Source organism: Watersipora subatra, chromosome 8, assembly GCF_963576615.1.
Source record: "Watersipora subatra chromosome 8, tzWatSuba1.1, whole genome shotgun sequence".
Taxonomy (NCBI): Eukaryota; Metazoa; Bryozoa; class Gymnolaemata; order Cheilostomatida; family Watersiporidae; genus Watersipora; species Watersipora subatra.
Window position 1 is genome coordinate 59,890,576 of NC_088715.1, and position 24,294 is coordinate 59,914,869.

A 24,294-nucleotide genomic window follows, 5' to 3' on the forward strand; every position below is an offset into this window, starting at 1 on the left:
TAGGCATGTTTGTCATGGGCTGCTCACCAGGAGGTGGGACCAGCAACATCAGCTCCAAACTGTTCAATGGAGATTTGTCTCTCAGCGTAACTATGACAACCCTTAGCACAATTATAAGTCTTGGTAAGTAAATTTGGTGCTGAATTTAAGTGAATAGAATTTGATAAAGAGCAAAAACCGTATTTAATAAGTGCTAATTTCAGAAGCTGTGCTAACGGAAAATATAGCCTTTAATCAATTTAAATACAGCTCTAAAAATTACTGAGTATTAGCTGCGTACTAGAGGTCAATGACCTGATTGTTTTGATTTATGTAGATTTGTTGTATTTAGTTACAGAGGCTTTACCTATAAAAACATGATTTGAAATTTCATAGAGTTTTTAGTTTTTTACAGATAATCCTTTAAGGTACACTGACGTTACAGAATTACACTGTCACCTTGTTTCTTATGCTTTTTCACTTCAGTCATAGCTTTTTGCAACATAAGAAAACTTTGTCCAATAATTGAAAGTTTTCTTAAATAAAATTACTCACGAGAAAGCCTTGGATTACTCCTAATATATTCAAATAAGTAAGATCAGACAACTTCTAATACAATGATGTTGACCAGTCTTAGAGAAGGTAGAGGTGACTGCAATAAAAAAGCCCAAAACAAGTTTTCATTAGGTAAAGATAATTTCGTAGAGAAGTCATTACATGTTTTGGAGAAAATCTCAAATTGCTTTTGGAATCATCCCTTTAAGACTTGGTTAACTATATGCAGTTTTTTTTCATAATTACTACCAATTGTTGAAACATAATTTTACTTTCATAAAAGCAAAATTTTGTTCAGTTAGAGATGCTTAGTAACATTAAGCTAAAATCTGTTGAAACAGTAATGCACTGGGTAAGATTTTTATGCAAAGATTGTTGAGATGTGTTTTGGCTAGTTGAAATACAAGTACAAAAATAAATCTGCTACAATAAAATAATAAAGAATCAAATTGATATGTTACACGAAAAATGGCGTTGCACATTTGATTCTTAACATAGATTAAGTTTATGGAATCACAATATTGGTTTTATGTTGATATGCAGCATATTAGTGATAACTGGCTATTTCCGCTCAAAGTCTGTCAAAACATTCCAAAAGGCAACTTTGCTAGTTGTATGATCATACATATTAAGAAAACATAAGAATACTTTTGTTATATGAGTGACTGTAGGAGACCTCACTGATCTCACCAAAGCAATGCTGCATGAATGTTCTTGCAGGTGCATTACCCTTCTGGGTATATACATTGGGAAGGACTCTGCCAGCAGATGAAGGTCTTGAGAGGATAAAAATTCCATTTCTTGGTCTCCTACAAACTCTGGCCTTGATGGTTTTTCCTTTGATGTTTGGAGTTTTACTGAAGCTCAAAATTCCTAAAGTTTCAAAGGTCGTCAAGAAGATCCTTAAGGTAGGCCCATAATGATAATGGTATAACTCTATGGTGGCAGATGCAACTCTATTGAGACTGATGTAACTTTATGGTGGCTGATATAACTTTATAGTGGCATATATAACTCTATGGTAGAAGATATACTTCTATGGTGGCATATATAACTTTTTGGTAGAAGATGTAACTCTATGGTGACATATATTACTCTATGGTGGAATAAATAACTTTATGGTGACATATATAACTCTGTGGTGGGCGATATACCTCTATAGGAACATATATAACTCTATGGTGGACCATATAACTTTATGGTGGAATATATAATTCTAGGGTAGATGATCTAATTCTATTGTGGCTGATGTAACTTTGTGGTGGCCAATATAATTCTCTTGTGTCCGATATAACTCAATGGTGGAAGATATAATTTTTTGTGGCTTATATAGCTCTATAGTGACTGATATAACTTTATGATGGCTGATTAAAATTTATGGTGGCCGATGTAATTCTTTTGTGGCTGATATGGTTTTACGACGGCTGATATAGCTATATTGTGAGAGATATAACACTATGGTTCCCAATATAACTCTGGTGGGCGGTACAACTCTATGGTGACTAATACAGTTTTATTGTGGTCAATATAGCCTAATCATGGCTGACATAACTTTTTGGTGGCTAATAGTGTAGGTAATGATAAACTTATCCAATATGTAAGCTAAGTGCACATGCTGTAATGAACAGCCCATCAGCCTGCACTAAAGTTTTCACAGTTGTTAGATCTATTCAAAGATAACCACTTTAATTTTACAGCAGCTCTTCAGAAACTTGGAAATCTAATGAGAGCTCAGAGTTAAAATACAACAGCTTAATTTTCTGTTAAAGATCAATTTACGCAAAGTTGTCTTTTATTTTATTTTATCAGAACGTTTCAGTGTTTTTCTATGACTTGCAATTGTTTTAATGTTTGAGGTTGTGTCGATTATCAAAATGTTTTAAAATGAAAATCTACGCTATTAGATCATGATTAAAATGCTCGAATCAAGCCAAAGTGTGATTATGATGTCTATAGCTGCAAGAAGACCAACAAAATAAAGATGAATAATGCTGCAACATGAAGGCAATAGCAACTAGCAATTACTGCAACGACTACAACTAGTGATGTCATGGTGCAAGGCATTTTATTCTGAGCGCTTTAATGGCGATTAAGGCTTGTTGATTTTATTCTTGAAACATCTTGGCAGTCAGATCACCTCAGCTATCAAAACAATCTCAAGTGATAAAAAATATTCATAAATTTTGATATAATCTATTAAAATTTTGTGTAAGTTCATTTTTAAGTTGTACTATTGTTTAAAGTATTTTTAACTTTAATATTTTTTCTATGAACCATATCTGAAAACAATTTTTGCGTTTTTTAGCCTCAAAATAGCCATAGACAAATATAAATGCATATTTTTGACTAAAAAGTCAGTCAAACAGTAATTGAACATATAAATACAGTAAATAATAAATAAAGTGATATAAACTATTTAAAAGTATGTTGTATTAAGAACAATGATCGTGTTGGAGTTCTGCGGTGGCAGAAAAAGAGCTAAAGATCCATTTTACTTGAAAAGCGCTTGCGTTTAAAATTAAAACTGATTTTAAATAAAAATTACATCTTTTGTGTGTTTTGTGTCTTGCTTTTAGATTCTCTCTAAATGCTGACTTTTTAGAAGGCTGCAGCCAGCTCTCTGTTGCTTGATAATCTAGCTTAAACATTGAAAATACGTCATAACTTGCAATTTCCGCAATACTTTCACAAGACTTTTGCCCGTCAAACAACACATTCCATATTATCTGATGCCTTTGTTTCAATAAATAATCCTTAGTAATACATGACGTGAAGGAGCTTTCTTTGTAGGTTTTTAGTGCAAACCCAATAGCGGGACAATGTATTCACATTTTGGTAAATAGTCCAAGGTAATGTTTTAAATATTCAGACGTCTTGTGTTGCAGTTTCGTGTCAGACTGGCTTTTAGTTGTTGCTGTTAATATTAATCAATTTGTTGGCTTTTAAACTGCCTCATTTTTCTAAATAACTTGTATGTAAAAAACCACAATATGTTTTTCAGAAACACTCGCTATTCAAATAATGTGAAAATTAGTTTCTACTACTAAAGTTTTACATAGCCAACTTGTTTCTTATAAAACCAGATTAAGTAGCTAAAAACTTTAAACTTTCTACAGCGAAACTTTTTGAAATTTTGTGATAAGCAACAGTTTCTTTAAAAAAAAGTTTTTCACATAACTTAAACATTTCATTACTACCTAAAACTATTCAAAAACTACAATAAAAAAAATTACAACTCTTCCTTATAGTATCAAAAATAAATTTTAAAGCATCGGCTTTTCCAAAATTTTTTGATCGCTGTTAATTAAAAAGATTTTTTTATTATAAAAAGCATAGATTGAATAAAGATATAGTTTTTACTTAGCAATGAGTAACACAAATAACAAAATGAAAAGAATATTTTGAATCATGAAACTTGAAAAGTTTTTAATTTTTTGTTAATGAAATTAGTACAGTCTGCACTCAAACAAAATTTAGTTAGCTTTATATACATAGAGCATGATTAGTCTATTTATTTTCCCATCTACATGTAGATCAAAGTTTTTACTATATTGATAAGCTAAAAATATATATTTTTATTAAAATAGTTGTCGCACTTACAGCATTGTTTATCCTACTTTTGAAATAGGTTTAATATTTTGTTTACTTGTAGCCTTTTGTTATCCTTGTCTTATTGGGAGTTACCTCCCTTTCTGTCTTCACCAACACATACATATATGTGAGATGGAATGTCAGGCTGGTTCTCGCTGCCATTCTGCTGCCTCTGGCCGGATTTTTATTGGGAGGACTTATTGCCTGGGTATTTCGGTTCAACTGGAAAACTATTAAAGTAAGTACCAACATTGAAGAATAAAAACGCAAATTTTTAAAGACTATTTTGTATCTATGTGAAACCAGTAAAAGACAGCTGATCATAAACTTCAGTTAAATTCATGTTTTTATCGAACGAGGTGAAGTATTAGCATTACCTTATTTTTTATATTTGTATTGAAAACTTTAAAAAAAATCAAAATGCTTTATGAATTATGCTTTGTGGTTATGCTGTCTGATATGGACATTATACTACTGGTGTTTAAATATCCTTGATGCTGAGGAGCTAAATGCATTTTTTAGATATCTTTGTTTAAAATATTCAAATTGTGTCTCCAATCAGCCTCACCATCCATTACTTTAAAAAAAACTTTGATATCTTATACCAAACCCCGAGACCTTACCAATCTATTCTACACTAATAGCATTGTCCCTCCCTCTGTCCAGAGCCATGCCAAGAGCCTTAGGAACTAAACTGTCTCTCTCAGGAATTGGACTCACGTATTCTGATTCACAGTCTGGCACTTTGACATCACACCGCTAAATTACCTATTGTTTCCGTACTTAAATGAACGGAAACAATAATCAAATATGATGATCGATTTGGTATCAAAATATATTTTTATAGATCGTGTGGTTCCAACCAAAGTTATGATGGTTACACGCTCCTGTCAAGTATTAGGTTTTAACGAATAGGTAATTATGCATCACTAAAAAACTAATTTGTGAGCAAAAGGGTTAATTTTGCTCATACTAATTACTCATTACAGATTATTACAGGGCACAAAACTCTACTAGTTTACATTATAAAACATATTCATAAAAAAGAGCTTTTTCTTTCAAATTATTTTACCATCTTTTGTTTTTGCGTTTTACCTTATGGTCTAATTTACTCTAGCCGGTAATAATACAGTTAACAGCTATCTAACTTTAATGACAACTAAAGTTTTATTGTTAACATATTGTAAAATTTATTTGCAGACTATCGCCTTAGAAGTAGGATTTCAGAATGTTGTGGTGGGAATTCTCGCTGTTCGATCGGTTACAAGTCAACCAGATTCTGATCTCACAGTCATTGTCCCTGTTCTAAGCACATTTCTTGTTGCTATACCAATAGTCTTAGCAGGCCCTTTTTATCTCATTAGAGAAAAGATTGCAGCAAAGGTAGGATTTCTCTGATAATCAAATGATTGTAAGATCACTTCTCAAACCATAATAGAATGCTGGTAGTAGTAACTATTGATAAACTAAGGGTGCTTGTAGATTCCCTAAACATATAGAGTACTTTCTTAGGTGCATGTAAAATATTTCAACTCCTCTATGCTAATTTTCATATCGTATAAAGAACTAAAGGAGGTTTTAATGCTAATTAGAAGCACAAGAGTGTACAACTCCCAAATTTGGAAGTCTATTCACAGCACATAAGCAAATAGGTGTCGATGTTGTTAGCTTTCACTGACGTTGGGTTTATATTCAACAAACCTGACTGAACCTACTCGACAGAGCCAAAGTTTCAAAATGAACGCAATACACCACCAAAGCGTCAATGATTATTTAAAAAGCCATCAGCTGATTCAGAACGCAAATCATAAAATAACGCTTTGGTGAATACCAACTTTAAACACAAAACGCTGCTACAAATTTTGTATTACTCTTTCAATAATGCCTCATTAAAAACAGGGTCTAAAATTTTTTAAACTACTATGGGCAGAGTTTTATGTTGTTTTGTCTAATCCAAATTTTTATTCTTTTTGGAGTCATTGATGGAGGAAATAAGGTTTCGATCTTATATCAATCAATGTGGGGCATAAACAAGACAAGTTGAAGTTTATGGATTTGTGCAAAGCTAAATGATTGCGTATCACACAAACGATATTGGTTGAGTTTTTGGTGCATGATCCCTTTAGCAATAAGAGCAGAGAATCCAAAAAAATCCTGAGCTTTACCTTAAGCATAAAAAGTTATATATCACATTTTTCAACTGCCCAGTAGCATCTAAAACCTTCAAATTATTCACAGAAATTACCAACGACAGAAAATTTTCTATAAAGACTATAATGAATATTGCTAACTTTTACTTGTTAAATATCTGCTAACAAGTAAAATTGACCACTTCTAGGCTCCCCTTCATTTGTTTTTCAGAGCTAAAATAAATAGTTGTGCATTGCTATATGGTCTATATTTTGTTAGCTAACGTCTACTTACTAGCTACCTGCAAAGGTTTTAAACATGAAAAAAAGATTTTTGAAGATAAAATATTTGTCTGCTATTGTAGAAAAGAGCAAAAGAACATTCCAAAGAAGAAATAAGTAGAGAGAAGTCTGAGCTGGAGGCTGACTCTGATGATCTAGAGACAAAACTCAATGGGTTAACCCAAGAAACACCTGAAGATAATCAAGAGAATTGTGATGTTGAGAAAATTTTTTTAGATAAGCAATAGGAACTTTTTGAAATTTTCCTACAAGTTCCACTGAAAACGACAAGCAAGTTTTATGGGCAGAATATGTAAAACTATATTTTCCACACATATTAAGGTGTCAAGAAGCATCTTCACAACTTCATTAGGCTAGTCCTGCAAAAACCCCGAGCAAAGTTCTGTTGACATAAAGTTTGTTATCGACACAATTTTTTCTTACCATTATATTTGTGCTTATGCTTTATGGTTTTTAGGTGTTTGAAGTCAGCGAGTGCAATAGATGATACTTAAAAAGTTGTAACCAAGGTAGTTAGATATTCTACTTCTCTACAATTATACTAACTGCGAGTCAACTTCCAATGCTCTTGCTGAAAAAGCTGATTTCTTCACTGAATATTTTAGTGAACTCTGTTAACAAATATAACACGTAATAAATTTTTCTGCGCGCAACGCTTTGACATCGATATTTATTGCAATGATTGCATGTTGTGTGATTCACTGTTTCTCACTATTTTTTTGTTTTCACCTTCTTTTCCACCATTTTCCCCGCTTTCTCTCTTTCTCTTCCTCTCTCTCTCTTTCTCGTCCTTACTCTCTCCATCTCTTTTTCACGCTCACTCTCTTTTTTTCTTTAATTCTTTATCTCTCCCGCTCTCTCATCCTCTTTCCTTCTCTCTCTATCTTTCCCTTTATCTCTTTCTCCCTCTTTTTTTCTCTCTTTCTCTTTTTTCTCTCTCTTTCTTACTTCTTATCTTTTTTGCTCTTTTTGTCTCTCACTCTTGCCCTCTTTTTTCACTCTTTAACTTTCTCCCTTTCCCGCTCTTTCATATTCTTTCCTTCTCTCTCCATCTCTTCCTTTATCTCTCCCTCTCTTTTGTTTTCTCTTTTTTCTTTTTCCATCTCTCGCTCCATCGCTTTCTCGCTCTGTCGCTCTTTCGCTCTCTTTCTTTTCCTTTTTTTTCTCTTTTTTCTCTTCTTCTCTCTTTTTCTCTCTTGCTCTCTCGCTTTTTTACTCTCTGGCTTTCTTAGCCTCTTGCTTTCTTGCTCTTGCTCTCTCGCTTTATTGCTCTCTCCTGTTCTCTTTTGCTCTCTTTCGCTCTCTTGCTTTCTCTCTCGCTTTTGCTTTCTGTTTTTTTTTCGCTCGTTCTCTCGCTTTCCCTCTAACTTTTGCTCTCGTTCTCACTCTCACCCTCGCCCTCACCCTCGCTTTTGCCCTTACCCTCGCCCTCCCTCTCATTTTTGCTCTCACCCCGCCCTTGCTCTCACTCTCGCTCTCTCTCTCTCTCTCTTTTTCTTGCCTTCTCTTTTCCTTTTGCTCCTTCCCTCATTCTCGCTCTCTCTCTCTCTCTCTCTCTCTCTCTCTCTCTCTCTCACTCTTGCTCTCTCTCTCTCACTCTTGCTCTTTCTTCTGCTCTATCTCGCTCTCGTTTTTTTCTGTTGCTCTTTCTGCCGCTCTCTATCTTGCTCTCACTCATGCTCTCTTTTTCGCTCTGTGTCCCGCTTCTGCTCTCTTGCTATCACTCTCTCTCTCTTTTGCTCTCTATCTTGCTCTCGCTTTCTCTCTTGCTCGCTCTCGTTCTCACTCTCTCTCACTTTTTTGCTCTTGCTCTGTCTCTCTTTTTTCTCTTTCTCACTCTTTCTCTCTCTTTTTCTTCATCTCTCTTTTTTTCTCTTCTCTCTCTTCTTTCACACTCTCTTTTTGTTCAACCTCAAAATGTTAGGTGCATCCTCATCAGAAACACTAGCTTTTTCAGTTCACAAGCAAGGCTAAAATATTATTGCATTTCAATTTTTCCACAATTCATTAGTCTAACAATTAGCCGGTTACAACTGTTATGACACTGAATTTTGGCTATTTTGTGTTATACTATAGCCCCTGTAACTTGCATTGAAATAGTTGGAAGTCATATTGTTTGTTGCATGAATTTTACACACATAAAAATAGCTCAATTATTATCTCGACACGAATCAGCAATCGTGGTTGAAAAGTAGGAAAGAGCAAAATTGAGGTCCTTAGTTCTTTAGCTGTTCAATAGTTGGCTGACAAACATACTACTTTCTGACCTGTAATATTCTTGTCCCTTAGCAAACTGCTGCCCTCGGTAGTCATAAAATCTTTTAACTGTTAAATGTGCTACCGATGTTTAAAATTATCTTAGTATTAATGATGAACTTCCACAAAATCTTACTGTATTTTATCAAAAAGTACCAATATTTTTTATCACTTACGATTGTTTTTTATGTTTGGTGTGATCTAACTGCCAAGATGTTTCAAGATTGCTATTGACCAAATTTGATTATGGTTAAAATGCTAACATCTAGCAGAAGTGTAACTATGGTGTTTATAATTACAAAAAGGTCAACAGAGTAAAGACATGTACTGTTGCAACTTGAACACATTAGCTGATATCAACTGTAGCAATGATAGCAACTATTGATGCCATTTTGCAAGTATAGTTATTTTAAATATTTTTACCTGGACCACGTTTTGTTGATTTTAATATTAAAACATTCTGGCAGTAAATTACTTCAGACGTAAAAAAACATTCGCAAATGATAGAATACATGTATACTGATTCTTTCTGATAAAAACCTTGAATTTTGTGTAAGTTAATCTTCAACTCAACGTTTTAGCATGTTTCAAATTTGTGTATTTCTAGTAGCTTGTTTTTATTGATTCAAAAATGCTAAAAGTTTGGTGTAAGGTTTCTTGGTTTTTGCATCATGTTCTATATATAAAGCTTCAAGAAGGAATTGCTATGACAACCAACAACTCCTTAATTTAGAGCTAAGCTTGTTGGTAGAAGACGACCAGACAAAAAATTATAATGTTGTTTTTTCTTTTTGATTCTTTGTAATTTAGTCAAGCTTGGTACAATTGCCTACTTTCATTACAAAACATGTGCATGAAAAACATTGTTGAATTAATTATTCATGGAGTCACGAGTAAGCAGCCAAATGATTGCTTATTTCACTACCCGAGAGAATAAAACTCCTTTGACATAAAATTGACAATACCAAACTGTCAGAATATATTACATTTTATTGTAGCTTTTTCATATTGTAAAATGACTAAAGAAAAAAACTCCTTATAAATTGTAGTAAAAAAATTGCATGATTTTATTGTTTATAAACCATAGCGCAGAAAAATATTACATCAGAGTATATTTTAAACTCTAATGTCTTTATTACTATTTATGGACTTTGTTGTGCTATAGGAAAATGATAAATAAAAGAGATTTCTAATTACACCTTCTAATTACATAATTTGAAGGCTCTGGTGTTGAAATTTGACATCTGTAGTTTGCTGCTCTAAAAGGTTCAGTTTGACGTCAAACTCAGTTTGATGAGCTTCACCTTTGCTAAAATCTCTTTTGCAGTTAAATAGTTCTAATGATTGAGAGCTCAGCCTTGATTGTGAATTCACTGATGAATCACCCAAACCTTTTTTTTCCAGATCGTCTTTTCTCATTTGCTTCTGCAACAGAATTCACAGTTGTAAAAGTGACACGAATAGTTGATTTGTGACTCGATTTAGTAAGTAAACTGCATACTCATTGATTGGATAAAAATTATACAAGTTAAAAACATGTTGTCTAAAATCCGAACTAGGACCCTGTCAGTGCAGCAAAAGAAATCATCAGCTGTGCCAATAAACCGCAAAGAATGACTATATGCATAACAATTCTCTATCATAGACAGTAAGTTATGGGCGCAGTGTTAGAGCGGCTGTCAGTGAATCCTATTGTTACAGGTTCAAACCCTGTGTGATGCAATCTTTTTCCAAAACCTTCACCCATGGCTTCGAACAGACATGACTCTTGTTATAGTATATAATATTATAGTATATAATATTATAGTGCATGTATATGTACATATTCCTAATACCCTGGGAGTCCGGTGCACCATGAGAAGTCGTCAGACGTGATAACTAACAGCACAATTATTCCAACATGTAGCAACTCAATCGATTGGAGTGGGTGGTAAAGTGTCAATCCATGAAGCTAGAAGTCAAGAGTTCAAATCTCAATAGAAGCAATAATTTTGTATTTAAACCGATAGACAGTAAAACTTATCATAGTAAAACCTACTGGTGTTACTTAGTTTAGCATCACCCATAGTCACCATATTATTTTCATTATATATTTGATTAAAATTATTATTTTGTTTAACTGCATTACGATTATAATAATTTTAGTGAGTATTGTAATTACAATCATTATTGATTTCTTTAAAAGCTAGTGTTTAGCTGCTAAATAATTAGCTAACGGCGACTTACTTGATCAGCAATGCGGTGGTAGAGCAGGTAAAACGGTAGAATGATAAAGAATGGAAACCCTGCAACTATGGATGATGCGATTGGTAATATGAGAGCCAAGTCATTGTCTGGTTGGCCCGAAATTGACATCACCACCAGTACACAGACGGCTGTACTTTGCATTCCTGTTTCTATAGCAATTGTCTGTCAACATAAATATACATTAACTTACTATGACTAAAAATGCATCACTTGTATTAAGTCTTCATCAAATATCGCAGAAAACATTTAAACCAATTTTGAAACATTTTACATTGCATCTAAAAGTTAGTTGGTTACGAATTGTAAAGTTCATTAATTTTTTTAATTTAAAAACTAACTCTGTTTTCAACATAACAAATTATTTTGTGAATTTTAAAGATAGCCCAAGCTGTTTAGATTTACAATTTTAATAAAGCTGCAAAATAAACGCTATAAATTTGTACTGTATTTGTTTGGAAAGAAAAGAAAAAGAAATGAACAGATGATATAGGTCAACAGTGGTTCAGCAGCAGTTTGAACAGTTTTGCTATGAGGGAGGAATGACAAAAAAAGAAGGAATGATTTTTCAATAATTTATACAAGAATGCAAGGTTTATTTTTATTTTGAGCAAGTTTTGTGTGAAGTAGGCCCCAATCCGAAATAATAGTTCAAACTATTTAATACAAATTATTGTGGTTATGGCTACAGCTATGCAGTCAACAGTCAACAAGAATATTAAGTTTAATGCGCTTTAATAGGTATTTGTCAAAAGCAAAAATATGGCAATGCAATACAAAACCGAAAATAAACTTGAAGTGAACAAAATACTTATGGCTACTATACCTCTGGTCTGAGACCAGAAAGTCAATTATTGTTTACTATGAAAACTAGAAAAATTAAACTAGCTGCTTTAATGTTTAAATTTAGTTGTTTTATTCCCAAAAAAAAAATTTTTCAAACCAAATTTGCTTCAGTTGATTTTTATGATTTTAATTATAATATTTTGGTATAACTTAATGATTTAGAAACATGCCTGCAAATTTTTATTACCTTGATGAGGGTCCAATCAAATCGGCAAATCCAAGCGAAGAGTCCACCAAGAACATATCCTCCGTAGGGCAGCAAAGCCGCTGATAGTATTAGCTCACCATCCCATTTTACAAACGTGTAAGATTTTGCGTAAATGAGTAAGCCGAGAAACACCACAAGTGTGATTATGAATATCACCTGTAAAAATACCATTGTGAGTAAATAGTTAGGCTAACATAACAACGTTGCTGTCATGATATGAATAGCAAAATAATTTTTTTCATCATTTTTTGAACTTGAAAAAGATTGTTTTAAACCAGTGAATCTTGTATATTCATAACTTTCGACCAGCTTATGTTGCAGTTACGTTCCCAGTTGATTCATTTGGTATTTCATAAAAATTGCATTTGTGCCTCAAATGTTATAACATAAAAAAGCAAATGTGAAGTCTATTAAATTTACAATCTGGTGAACAACTATGTTATCAACAAAACTTATCGCAAAACCTTCTATAATTAGATGTAAAAGCAAGTTCAGTTCATTTTTCCATTTATAATTGATTTTCTGTTATGACTTTTTTGACATATTGCTTTTTTGTAAAGGAAACTGCAAACTCATCGCACAAATTATTAGCGACTGGTGTACTTAAAATAATATGAAAGTCAATTCACAAAAATCGAATTTTTGTATTTATAATACTTATGAAAATCTTTGAAATAGCTTCACTATTAAGTTTCCCAGCCAATTTATCACTTGTAGATGTGAGGCAAAATCTGTTTTGTCAGGTTGACTCTCTTGAAGTAACCATGTTGACTGTTTGTCAAGGTCAACAAGGTTGTAACAAGGTCACCAAGTGATTGACTCTGCTCCAGTTTTGCAGGTCATATACTATCTCAAAATCTGCTATTGCATTTTATTACAAGTTTATATTTTACCATAGTGTTTATGGTATACGCATTTATTATAATCTAGCTTCAAGATATGTCACAAATAATTTATTTTTTTGCACAAACGAGCGTTTTGACTAAATGCAAATCCGCATCGTATTCCAGCATATCTTATTCCAACAAAAATCTTTTCAAATCTTTGCATCTTTTTACTTTACCTATGCTAAATGTATATTTTACTTTGATTAAAGGTTTCAAGATTTTTCATGGTTTGTGTCCTCATTTTTACATGACAATTACAGGTTTTCAACTCGTTTCAACTTAAGTAATGTGAACAAATTACATACCAATTATTTTGAATATACTATTGCTAACTGCTTTAACAACTTTTCATCTAATATCCATTTTCTTAGCATAGAATGGTATTTAAACGCTATTCAAACCTCTTCAACTGCTAAGTAAAGTTATTCACAGTAAACTAGATTGCACTTACATCGAGCCATTTCTTCACCACTTTGCTGAAACGAGGAAGCTTGTATTTAATCAAAACTCCTATTGCCAAAGGAACAACCAGGAAAGCCAAACTTTGCAAGATATTTATGAATGGAATTTCCACTTTGTCTACTCCATCGTCAGTTGGAATGGTGGCTCCCAGAGTGTACAACCATAGCGGGAGCATCCCTGCAATAAATTCATTTTATATTCTGGCAATTTTTAAAGTTTTAGTTTGCCTCTAATTAGTTTTATAAAGAGTACTAATCAGTTCGTTGTGTATCAAACTTTCTTTTTGCTGTTTGTATGCAAGAATGGATTTTTGATTAAGATTTTTTTTATTCACAGAAAGGTGTTTAAACTTCTCAACAACCAGATTTAAATAACTTTGAGATACTTGCATATACATTGCGATTAGCAGTTTGGGCAAGTGCACCACTGAGAATGTCATGTTAGAGACAGAAACGAAATGGCCCCTTTCAATTCTGCTTGCTTTCAGTCAGCAGTCAAAATAAACCAACTACCACAAAGACTAGCTCTGTGTACATATAATCTGGTTAAATACTGTTTTACGTTATATTTGGGTAATATTACCTGCTTGCAAATGCTATATGAAGCAAAGGAATATCGTCACCAAAAAAGCTACCAAAAAGCTATCCAGCTTTGTTAAATTTTTAATCAAAAAATTAAAGTTAGGTAAGGTAATATCTTTGTGAGTCAAATTTTCAGCCAATTTTAAAAATGCCTCAGGCCACCTTTGCTTTTCTTTATTTGTGGCTCAACCAAAATTTTGTAGCTAAAATTCTGTGAAGTTCAACATTAAAAATAAGCTAGAGAAACACTTGGCAAAAGCTACAAAACCGTTTAAGGCCATCTGTGCCAAATTATTTTGCAATCATTTACTTGGCTTAGTGATAAGAAAGGTATGGCCTATTGATTGATTGATTGATTGATTGATTGATTGCCTTTCAGGCTACAGGTTTCACAGGAAGGGTTTGGAGGATAAATATTAGCCAATTGTTGATGGAGCTATCAATTAGTATAATCTTACATGGTGTGGACTATTGTCAGCTGTCAAAGCAATCATGTGTATAATCTAGAAACACCTTATTATTTAAAAGTTGTGGAATTGGAGGAAAACGTGCCTTGCTTCATCATTACCGATTACACCAATTTAGCTTCTTTATTCCTACTATATTGCTTATGACCACCAAAAATTTGATTTTTTATCGAGATAACAAACAAAACTTACTAGTGATCAAAAAAATTGTTTTATGGATGAAATATACATGATGACCATTCCCATAATTTGCTTTGTTTTAAATTATTGATATGGTTATTCTGAACGGTGCTAGATGGCTGAAACAAAACGAAACATTGAAAAAATATATTTTTCACCGCTCTCTGAGTAGCACCAGCTCTTTTCAATAATATAGTTGCTGTTTTTATGCACAACTAACACCAAAACATTGGCTTCTATTCCGATATAATGTTTTGTAGAAGTGACATAATAGATTCAATTGAAAGGCGCTGAAAAAACCAGATAAGGTAAGGTATTAGCGTGCATCAGTCAAACATAGATGCTGATAATAGTCCAAGTTTTGCCTTCCATTATTTTGTCGATTCACTCTTATTCAACTTGTTAGAATAAAACACAAACTCTATAAACTATATGACAGCAAATAGTTTATGAAGTGAGTTTGCAACAAGGAAAGTTGGATCTTTACAAACGAGAATAGCTAATATTTTAATTCGACGAACACTTGTATTTTGCATTACCTAGGCAGGCTAGGGTGCTCAGCGTTGTCATGGTAACACTGAGAGTTAAGTCTCCCTTGAATAGCTTTGTGTACATGTTACTTGCACCTCCTCCGGGTGAAGATCCAAGCGTAAAAAATCCAATAGCTTTGGCTCCAGTGTATCCCATCAACCAAACTATTCCATAGGCTACCTAAATACGTAGCAAGATTTCTTGTGAATCACTGGCATACATTTTACATGGTTTTAGCAAAGTCATGACTTGCACTCAAACTTTTACGTCTCATGTTAATTTGCTCTAAAACATGCTTTGTATGGTGAACCCATTGTACATGTATGTTGGAATAAATCGTTTTCAAGAGGTTTATTTCAACGGATATAAGTTTTTCCGTACTTTGAAGGCCTAATATGGCCCATAAGAAAATGGTGCACATATATATGTATGTGCACCATTTTGAGCAATATCAGCAATAATTTTTGAGAAAAATTATTGCTGATATGGTATGACGGAAAACAAATTCACCCTAGTATGGCGAGAAAGAAAAGGCATCATGTTTCATAGAGTTAGGCAAAAAATATTTTATAACAGGGCCTCAATGTATCAATTGAAATGCCATTTAGTGTGCGCAATCGAGAAAAGGGTGTACGGTCTGAAATTGCTGAATAATTACTCTTAAAATAGCGGTATTCGTGATATTAGAATATCTTACGTGAGGGGAAGATTACATGTAAAGGCAGACTGCTAGAGCTCCGTACGTGACCTAAGACTTATTTAATGTAAAAATGCAAGCTCATGCCACGCAATGCCGGGCTCAACTGGCAATCAGAAAATTCGTTTTTTATATAAATGGGCTGCGATTTATTTGATTAGAGACACAAGAATGCGCTTTCAGAATGCTTTAAAGACAATTGCCCTCAATGGTTTGCCACCACAACAGTGAGCATGCTCGAGGAACTATTTAATTAAAAATGGAAGAAATTCTAAGGCAATTCCAAGCTTACTGCTAGTAAAAATTTAAGTTAGGCTATTATTGTTACTGTACTTGTGAAGCATCGTAGCTTGGCAGGGTTTCAAGAGTTAGGGAAGAGGGATGAGGCAACTGGAGGGCAGATCAGCAATAATATTCAATGTATGCAAACATATGAGCCATATAGTCTTATTGAGTTGAATTGTAAACTAACTCATTTTATAAAATGTAAATTTCATTTATGTATTGTAATGTTTCCATTTACTTTGAAGCTAGCCTTGCCACTTTTTTAACAAAAAATTGATATTTAGAGCAATCTTATGCATCATGTGATGAAAATTGGTCACGGTTGGAAAGTACATATGCTTCAGTAATTTTAATTTTTTTGTGGTGGACACCAGCCCTCGAGTCAGACTGAAAACAGAGATGCTCACCGACCCACAAGTCAGCACCGCCAGACCAACAGAAATACTCGCACTGAACTGAACCAGCTGGCCCTCGTGCGGGAGAGGTGGACCTAACAGTATTTAAGAACGTGCAGAAGCCCACCAGCCGCGCATCGCCAGGAAGGCTTAAAATATATTGTTCTACTTACTGTACTACATCTACTTGTATCTTATTATTATATTTGGATAAATATATTAATTCTCTCAACTCAACCTGTCTGGTTCCGTAAGTCTGGCAGAGTAAGCCTGGGTTACAGTCTTTTACTGTTTTTTGGCACTAATATTTTTTTCTGCAGAGGGACATAGAGCAATATAAAAAAGAAAAAAATGACCAGAACCACAAAGCATGAATTACTATACTCACAAGAGGCATGATGACAAACTGTGAGATAAGAGCGATAATTGGTGCCTTTGGTCGCTTGAGATTCTCCTTGATGACTTGTATGTCCAAGTCTATACCTGTTACCAGCACAACCAAGGTTACCTGAAATATTCAGTTCATTTTTCATTGTTAAGATTTTGGCGACATGCTATCTTCCAACTACCTCTAAACACTAATACTTAGTAAATACTTGCTAAAAAGAGATGATACCGTTCTGTAAATGAATATCTTCTAGTTCTGCATAGTAATACATGAAAGCAAAATTAGCAACAGTCAGTACTTATTGTTGAATATGTATTGCTTATAATTAGCTGTCTATGCATTGTATAATGCACAGATAACTGGGCTGATGGTTTTCTCGTTTAACCCTACCCCTAATTGCCCTAAATATTAACACTTTCTGTTCAACAAGCAAGTGCCTAAAAGCTGGTTTACTATATATCGTTGTATGTCGGTGGTGTCTTTTTGGAGAGTATTCGCTGAATCTGTGCACCATAAAGCAATGGTATTGGTTTCATCTTAGCAACGCAAAAGGGCCTAGAAGAATTGCAACTGTCAGACTTTGCTAATTGTTATCCAAGCATACATGACAGGCTGAATACCACTTCAGCAATAGTGACTGACTGCCTCGGAGTGCCTGATACATTTTCTTTCGTGACAGTTTGTTGTCGGGCTAGTATTTCATTGTTTTGGCAACTAATCTTTAAAATGAGCCTACTATGTCATGAGCTAATCGCTTATGTAAATGCGCATGGGCTTGTGACATTGTGAACAATGGTTTCACAGATGATTACTGAAGTATTGCGTCGTCAACATTTACATACTGCAATGTAGTGTAACCTGCTTTTAGTTCTGTAACTATTTTTCATATACAAGTAGCTGTTTTGCCCAACTTGTTAGTTCTGATGTAGTATGCAGTTCAAAGACACCTGAAAATGCTGCTAGACCTATTAAAATTCTTAAGACTCTCATGACAACTAAATACTAAAGTGTACTGCTTATTGACTTGTAGGAGGCTAATAAGCAGAAAAACAAGTAAGAGATGGATTCTGTACTTACTACAGTCATAACTGAAATATTGTAGATCTTTCCTACTATACTTCGAGGCCGTACAGACTTGATTAGAACTTCACGGAGAAAGATGGGGTTGCTGCTGTCATTAACTTCAGCGTAGAATCTTATGTTGGAATAGCCAATATAGACAGACGTGACTACAAGTAGGCGACACAACTTCAGTGATTTAAGAATAATTGTTTCGATTTTCTAAAAATTTTTAATGGTTCATGTACAGCTATAACCATTAGTTTGCAAATTTTAATTCTGATATTTCTTAAAAAAACTGATGCTTCATTCGCATCTTTAAACATTAAAATAAAATGATAGTTCTTGGTTAAAATAATAATATTTAAATAGTTTTTGATAGTTTTTACAATCATAGCTTAGCTCTCCCAACTTGTACAAATACTTTTAATTTTGATTTTCATCAGTAAAGATGCAGCCATGAATGCTCATAAATAATTACAGCTTCCATATAGACAATTGTTCAAAATTTAGTTTTCTCACATAAATTCTGCTTTTCACAATAATATTATAGGTCAAAATCTACTAGTGAGCTGTAAAGAATGTTTAGTTTTTTTAGTTATGTTGTTAGATCTAACCAGAGACTAGAGAAAAACAGAACAAGAGTGAAATATCCTGCTTTGACACCAATTTGGTGCTAATAAACATCTCTTCATACACTGTTTTCTCAACAAGTTGAGTAGAGACCATCAATTAAAATACGAGTTTCGACCATAATTATTTTATTTAACAAATACTGGTAATTTAAAAGATATGCCTCGACGATTCACACAGAATAGTCATCTTAGTTGAACAACTATATGCATATACTAATTTTCCATACAGTGATAGCTTAATGGCCCACCTCATGTGGTGCTGTAAGCCATCACGGAAACATTAATGTGGATCTAATTCTATCATGACTTATTGTTTCTGTTTAGACGTGAAAGACCGGTGCAATGCGCCATCTTTGTGCCATAGAAACAGCCTTACCCACTAATGGCATCACACTAGTGGGTGCGCATAGGTCTTGCTTTCCTATGGTTTAACACGCATTGACATAGGCATCACACAACCATTGTTCTATTATAGCATTCTATGAAAACAGAATTTGCTTGTCGACCCAGCATAGCGCTTCAGCACTTACCTACCCAGGTGTTTCTAAAGTATCCCTGAATGAAAACTTAGTAAATTACTATAATAAAACTGAATCATTGAATATTTGACTCTGTATCACAATAGTCAGGCCAATAGTGAAGCCGATAAAAGTGGATGTTTCATTAAACTAAAAAATTGTTGGATTGGGACTCGTGAGATCCATGCAATGAGCTTTATAGAACTTATTGATGCTTCATCTCCTTGTGTGGCTAAAGTTGTTTAGGCAGTTGATTTGTTAACAACTTAGTTTTCAAAGTTGGCCATTATTAACATACTTTTATGCAAAGCTGATTTACTTTCATTGAAATGAATCTACTATCTATTACTATTTCTATTATACAATTATACTATGTGCTATATAGCATTATATATTACTATTTAGCTATCAAATAGTTCAACTTATCAAATTCAGGCCAATATTTTGCAGTTTAATCAGTTTTAAACGTCGTAACCATCTTTCATTTTATTAAAATAAACAAAAAACAATTAATTTAATCTATCATGCATTGATGAATTTTATGTTTTAGTTTATTAGTTTAAAATATCTTACCATAAAATGACAAATTGTAGCAGTTTCCCATTGTCTGTAAGCCTTCCTTGTTCAATAGCATAGAAGTTGTATCAGGAATGTTTCTTGAATTGTTTTGACTTTCTCTTTGTTGACAAGGTGAAACTATGATTTGTTTCTGGAGAAAAAGGCATTGCAATTGTCACACTTACTATTTAATAACCAAAATTATGCATTGGAGGAGCATAATTTCTGCACAGTAGAAAGGTGTAAAAATTGAATAGCTGACCCTAGTATAAAAAGAAATAACAGTTATGGGAAACCAAATAATACTAAGTTTTAGTTCACTACCCACAGAAACAACAAATCCCAATTGCTTCAAAAATTGGTTCCCTAAGGTTAAAAAACGAACCTGAAACTACAAACTCAATAAACATGAATCCATAGTTTTCACACTGCTTGAACCTACAGTTACACTAACCAGAAAGAAGCAAATGTAATTCGTCATGAGTCTCCGTATAGAGATTCTCCTAAACTGTGTAAAGCTTTTGTATCAAACCTTTTTGGCTAAGATTACTAATATTGAACTTTGAAAGAAATGCTATTAAAAGTGTCTCCTTATCTAGCTAGAAATTTCTTCTTCTTATCTTGTTATAGCCATATGGCATTGACTCATATTTTTGTTCCATTATTTTTGGCCAAAATTCTTTGTTGTTATCAGATGAAATCAGGTGAAAGATTTATTTTTTTGTTTATTATTTCAACTGTTTATTTATTGAACAAAAGTGTTAAGATAAGGTTAAATGATATCAGATTGAGTTATGTAGATTTATTATGATGAATACCATTGCAAGATTTTTCACTCATCATGTTTCCGTAGATGTTTATTGCCGCTGAATCTCTAGGCCAACTGTACATTCTAAACAACCAGCTATCTCTTGTAAATACTTACTGAGAGAATGGCTACATCTTCTTTGCTTTTCACAGAAATTGAAAAGTTATCCACGTTTTTGTCAGCGTACAATATGAGTGAAGAATGTGTAGAAGCTTCGCCGTAATATGTGGTGAGTGATATCCCATGAGGCACAGTCAGATTGAATGCTGATGCGGTCAAATTTCCTAAAAAAGATATGCATTCAAAATGCATGCTAAAGGTCGCAAAGAGATCATATTCAGGTAAGTCATTTTGTTCTTAAAGTTGTACTGCCTACTAGGAAGGCAAAAGCTAACAAAGAAGTTAGCTGACAAATTTTTAAACAAAGTCGCTGTCGCAAAGTGATTTTGTTCACAAAGTGTGGCAGTCACAGAATGTGGCTGCTGAAAAATGTGGCTGTCAGAGATTGTGGCGGTCACAGAGTGTGGCTGCACATAGTGTGGTTATCACAGGGTGTAGCTGTCACAAAGTGGGCCTGCACATAATGCTGCTGTACACATAAAATAATTTTAAATTGAAATAATATTTTGGCAATTGCAATAACTGAACTGGAAATTTAAATTTGTGCAGCTAAGTTGAGAAAGGACTAGCAAACCAAAAATAATTGGTGAATTGTTTGACTTATTTGTTAGACTCTTCAGAGCTGTCAATAAGCAGAAATAAATATAGACCTCCAACTTTTTTTCATTTATAAAATAATGACTTGTCACAACCTAATTTCGTAACTTCAAAGCAAAAAGTCTCTACCAAGACAGATATCTATAAAATTAGGCAAGTCATGTTGGGCAACTTGTCAACTTTAACTCTTCCTAATCCTAATAAATAGACTTAGAACATCAATCATCATGTTTTTTTTTAATTTTAAATTCCTTTCAGCCTCTTTTCAAGCTGAGTCAATGATATTTATACAACGCCATATAGGTACCGTAAAACCTGTATTTGAATGCCTCCTTTATTTTAACACTAGCTCTATTTGAGTGCCACTATGGCCGAACAGTTGGAAATTATAGCACTACTCTTTAATTGAACGCTTCTTCTATATCAACGCCACTTCTAATCAATTGGCACTGACATTCTTAATTTTCAAATCCATAACATCAAGTGATCAATTGAAAAGTGTTGGCAAAACCTAGCTAATACTGACTTGCTTACATCAGTAACAATTAATTCCTTTATTGTTTCTCTTTGTATCGGAGTCTATTTTCCAACTCCAAGTTTTTACTTTTTTTGCTAGTAACTTTGATTGCAACAACACAGAAATAATTGGTAGCTGTATTAGGCTAATAGCAGTTCTTTTTCGAATGCAGTCTTGATTATTCAGGCTAGAAGTTTCTATTCAAAATGGTCGCGTAAAAATTTTTGCTCCACTAAAAATTTGTTTGGACGCTAATATCAGCTAGCTCAGTTGCGCAAAAGAGGAGATGAGGTCAAAGGTCAAAGGCACCGTGGAAAGTATTGAACAACAAAAACAATATGAAATGGTTTTGACCAAAGGCAACAATCGGAATGCAGCTGGCCAAGTAAACGATGTTAATATTTTGTTTTATAAATATTAATATTTGTTTTAAAATGTAATTTTTGTTGCTGCATGTATAATATTTATGGTTTGTTTATGTCACTTGTTTCTGAATATATATTTGTAGCATTTGATAGATTATTATTACTTCAAAACTTACAAATATGCATATTTTTAGCATATTATTGGATAGCATGATTGCAGTAATCTGAACTCAGCTTACAAAGGATCGGCGCCAGTAACTTCTGTTCTGTTGCACATAAAAAGCCATTTTTGGCAGCAAACCGTAACAAACATATTAATGAGTGCAATGAGCTTTAATGCAACATTGTTAAATATAATTACAAAATGAAAATATACTTTCAAATTTATAATGAAACTAAAACTTAAAAGCTATAACAAATTGCAACGCAGGCTATAAGATCATTGGTTAATTGCAAGCAATAGATATCAACTGCTAGAGACATGTATCAGCTTTTTCATGCATATTTATTTAAAAAACTTACAAGTTGTAAGTGAGTTAGCACATTTCTAGAGTAAAAAAAGGTTAATTTCACTCCACCCAAATATAGGCGACACTCGATTCACCCAAAAAAGAGTTACATGTAAATTTATCTTCTCAACATCCTGACGGACGTTTGAAAATACAACGCCACACTTTATTTGAACATTTATTTGAAGGAGCCACTCTATGTGCCACTTTAGCGTTAAAATAAAGTTTTTACGGTAACTGTTTAAATTGCACTATAAAAAATTGCTATAGGGTTTTTTAGAGCTGTATTTGCTGCCATTAGGAGGCATCCATACAAACATGGAACTTTTCGTACCAATACTGGCAAGACGCACCCTAACATAGAAATCACTTTTGCTATTTTGAAGGTTGTTGGAAATCTACCTACTTTGAAAGATATACTAAAATACATCACTTCATTGGTGAGTTACAGCTTGAGCTATAAGCCTTCTGCTCTGAGCTGCCCAACTTCACTCTTAGAACTTTCAAGTCCTTGGCTCTTCACAAATTGAATGTGATCACAAATGCATATTTCAGTGCATGTCCATAATCTTTAGTAAAATAAAATTTACAGGTTATAGACATAGAGAGCAATTTACGCCCATATTATGTCTCAGCAAATAGATTCTCTACTATTTATATTAAGTAAATTAGTTGTCAATACCAGTGGTCAATTTCAACCAGTCTGCCTTATTTCGCTAAAGTTTGGGCAATGATAAACTCTTTCATTTGAAAAAGAATATTATTTCAATATTTGAACCATTTGGCTTTTTCCATGCAACACCAATCTTGTGTAAGCTTTAAAAGTACCTCACCTAAATCTTAAAGCTTTTTTGGTCTTTGCTAAATTACTCATGTACACAAGCTTATATATAATAGGGCAAGTTTTTTACATACAGAAATGCCTGCTAAGGAGCCTTTTTGAGAATTTTTGATAAAATGCTTTAGTAGTAGTGTAGTAGAAATTTGGTGGTTGCTAAAAGCCTTTTAATCTCAACTTTTGAGTTAAAACCTGATGATCAAATCATTTTGGTCTAGCCAGGAGTATAGCTATAAAAAATTTTTCTAAATATACTCACCATCAAGTCGATCAGAAAAGCCAGTAGCTGATCCTAGAATAAGCACAAATAAAACACTTGAAGTATGCATTTTTGTTAGACTGACAGTTTCTTCAAAAGTTCTGCTATTTATAAGGCAACCCTTCTTGCTATGCAGGACAAAAGGATGATCTTGCTATGTAGTCATTTTCCATTAAACAAAGATTAAGTTGAATGCTTTTGATTGATTAATCATTTGTTATCAAATTAATCCTTGATCTCGAATAGCTACTATATCTCTACATCAGCGCAGTCTGTAGAGACACTGGAATGCCTTTAAGCAAGCTTTTAAAATGCAATCAGAATAATTTTGATGTATCAAATCTATCATTTTTTTGACATCATCCAGCCGTTAGCACATGCTCTTGTTCACAAAAAAGCCACCCTATTTGTAGAAAATGATCATTTTTTTTATTTAATAGTACTTTTTGGTGTTGTTTTGATAGTATAATAAGAAAAATTGTAAACCAAAAGCATTGTTTTCAAAATTTCATTGGAAAAGCTTCGTG

General features: G+C 33.4%; 3 protein-coding genes across 3 annotated transcripts; 1 reads left to right on the forward strand and 2 right to left on the reverse strand.

The window, feature by feature from the left end:
• The first annotated feature begins 1,307 nt into the window (after positions 1-1,307).
• Positions 1,308-7,108, forward strand: LOC137402113 (P3 protein-like). The gene is made up of 4 exons (XM_068088578.1): positions 1,308-1,442; positions 4,187-4,363; positions 5,326-5,508; positions 6,620-7,108. The coding sequence occupies exons 1-4, from the start codon at positions 1,362-1,364 to the stop codon at positions 6,782-6,784; spliced, it is 606 nt and encodes a 201-aa protein (XP_067944679.1). The 5' UTR covers positions 1,308-1,361; the 3' UTR covers positions 6,785-7,108.
• A 444-nt stretch (positions 7,109-7,552) lies between these two features.
• Positions 7,553-8,235, reverse strand: LOC137402800 (uncharacterized). Its single transcript, XM_068089306.1, has 2 exons — positions 8,135-8,235; positions 7,553-7,886 (listed from the first exon to the last, which is right to left on the reverse strand). Exons 1-2 carry the CDS (start codon positions 8,233-8,235, stop codon positions 7,553-7,555), a joined length of 435 nt encoding a protein of 144 aa, XP_067945407.1.
• Positions 8,236-10,019: 1,784 nt separating this feature from the next.
• Positions 10,020-23,837, reverse strand: LOC137402801 (ileal sodium/bile acid cotransporter-like). Its single transcript, XM_068089307.1, has 10 exons — positions 23,768-23,837; positions 20,680-20,846; positions 19,770-19,905; positions 18,062-18,213; positions 16,985-17,104; positions 15,228-15,399; positions 13,450-13,637; positions 12,091-12,267; positions 11,040-11,222; positions 10,020-10,238 (listed from the first exon to the last, which is right to left on the reverse strand). Exons 1-10 carry the CDS (start codon positions 23,835-23,837, stop codon positions 10,020-10,022), a joined length of 1,584 nt encoding a protein of 527 aa, XP_067945408.1.
• Positions 23,838-24,294: the final 457 nt, after the last annotated feature.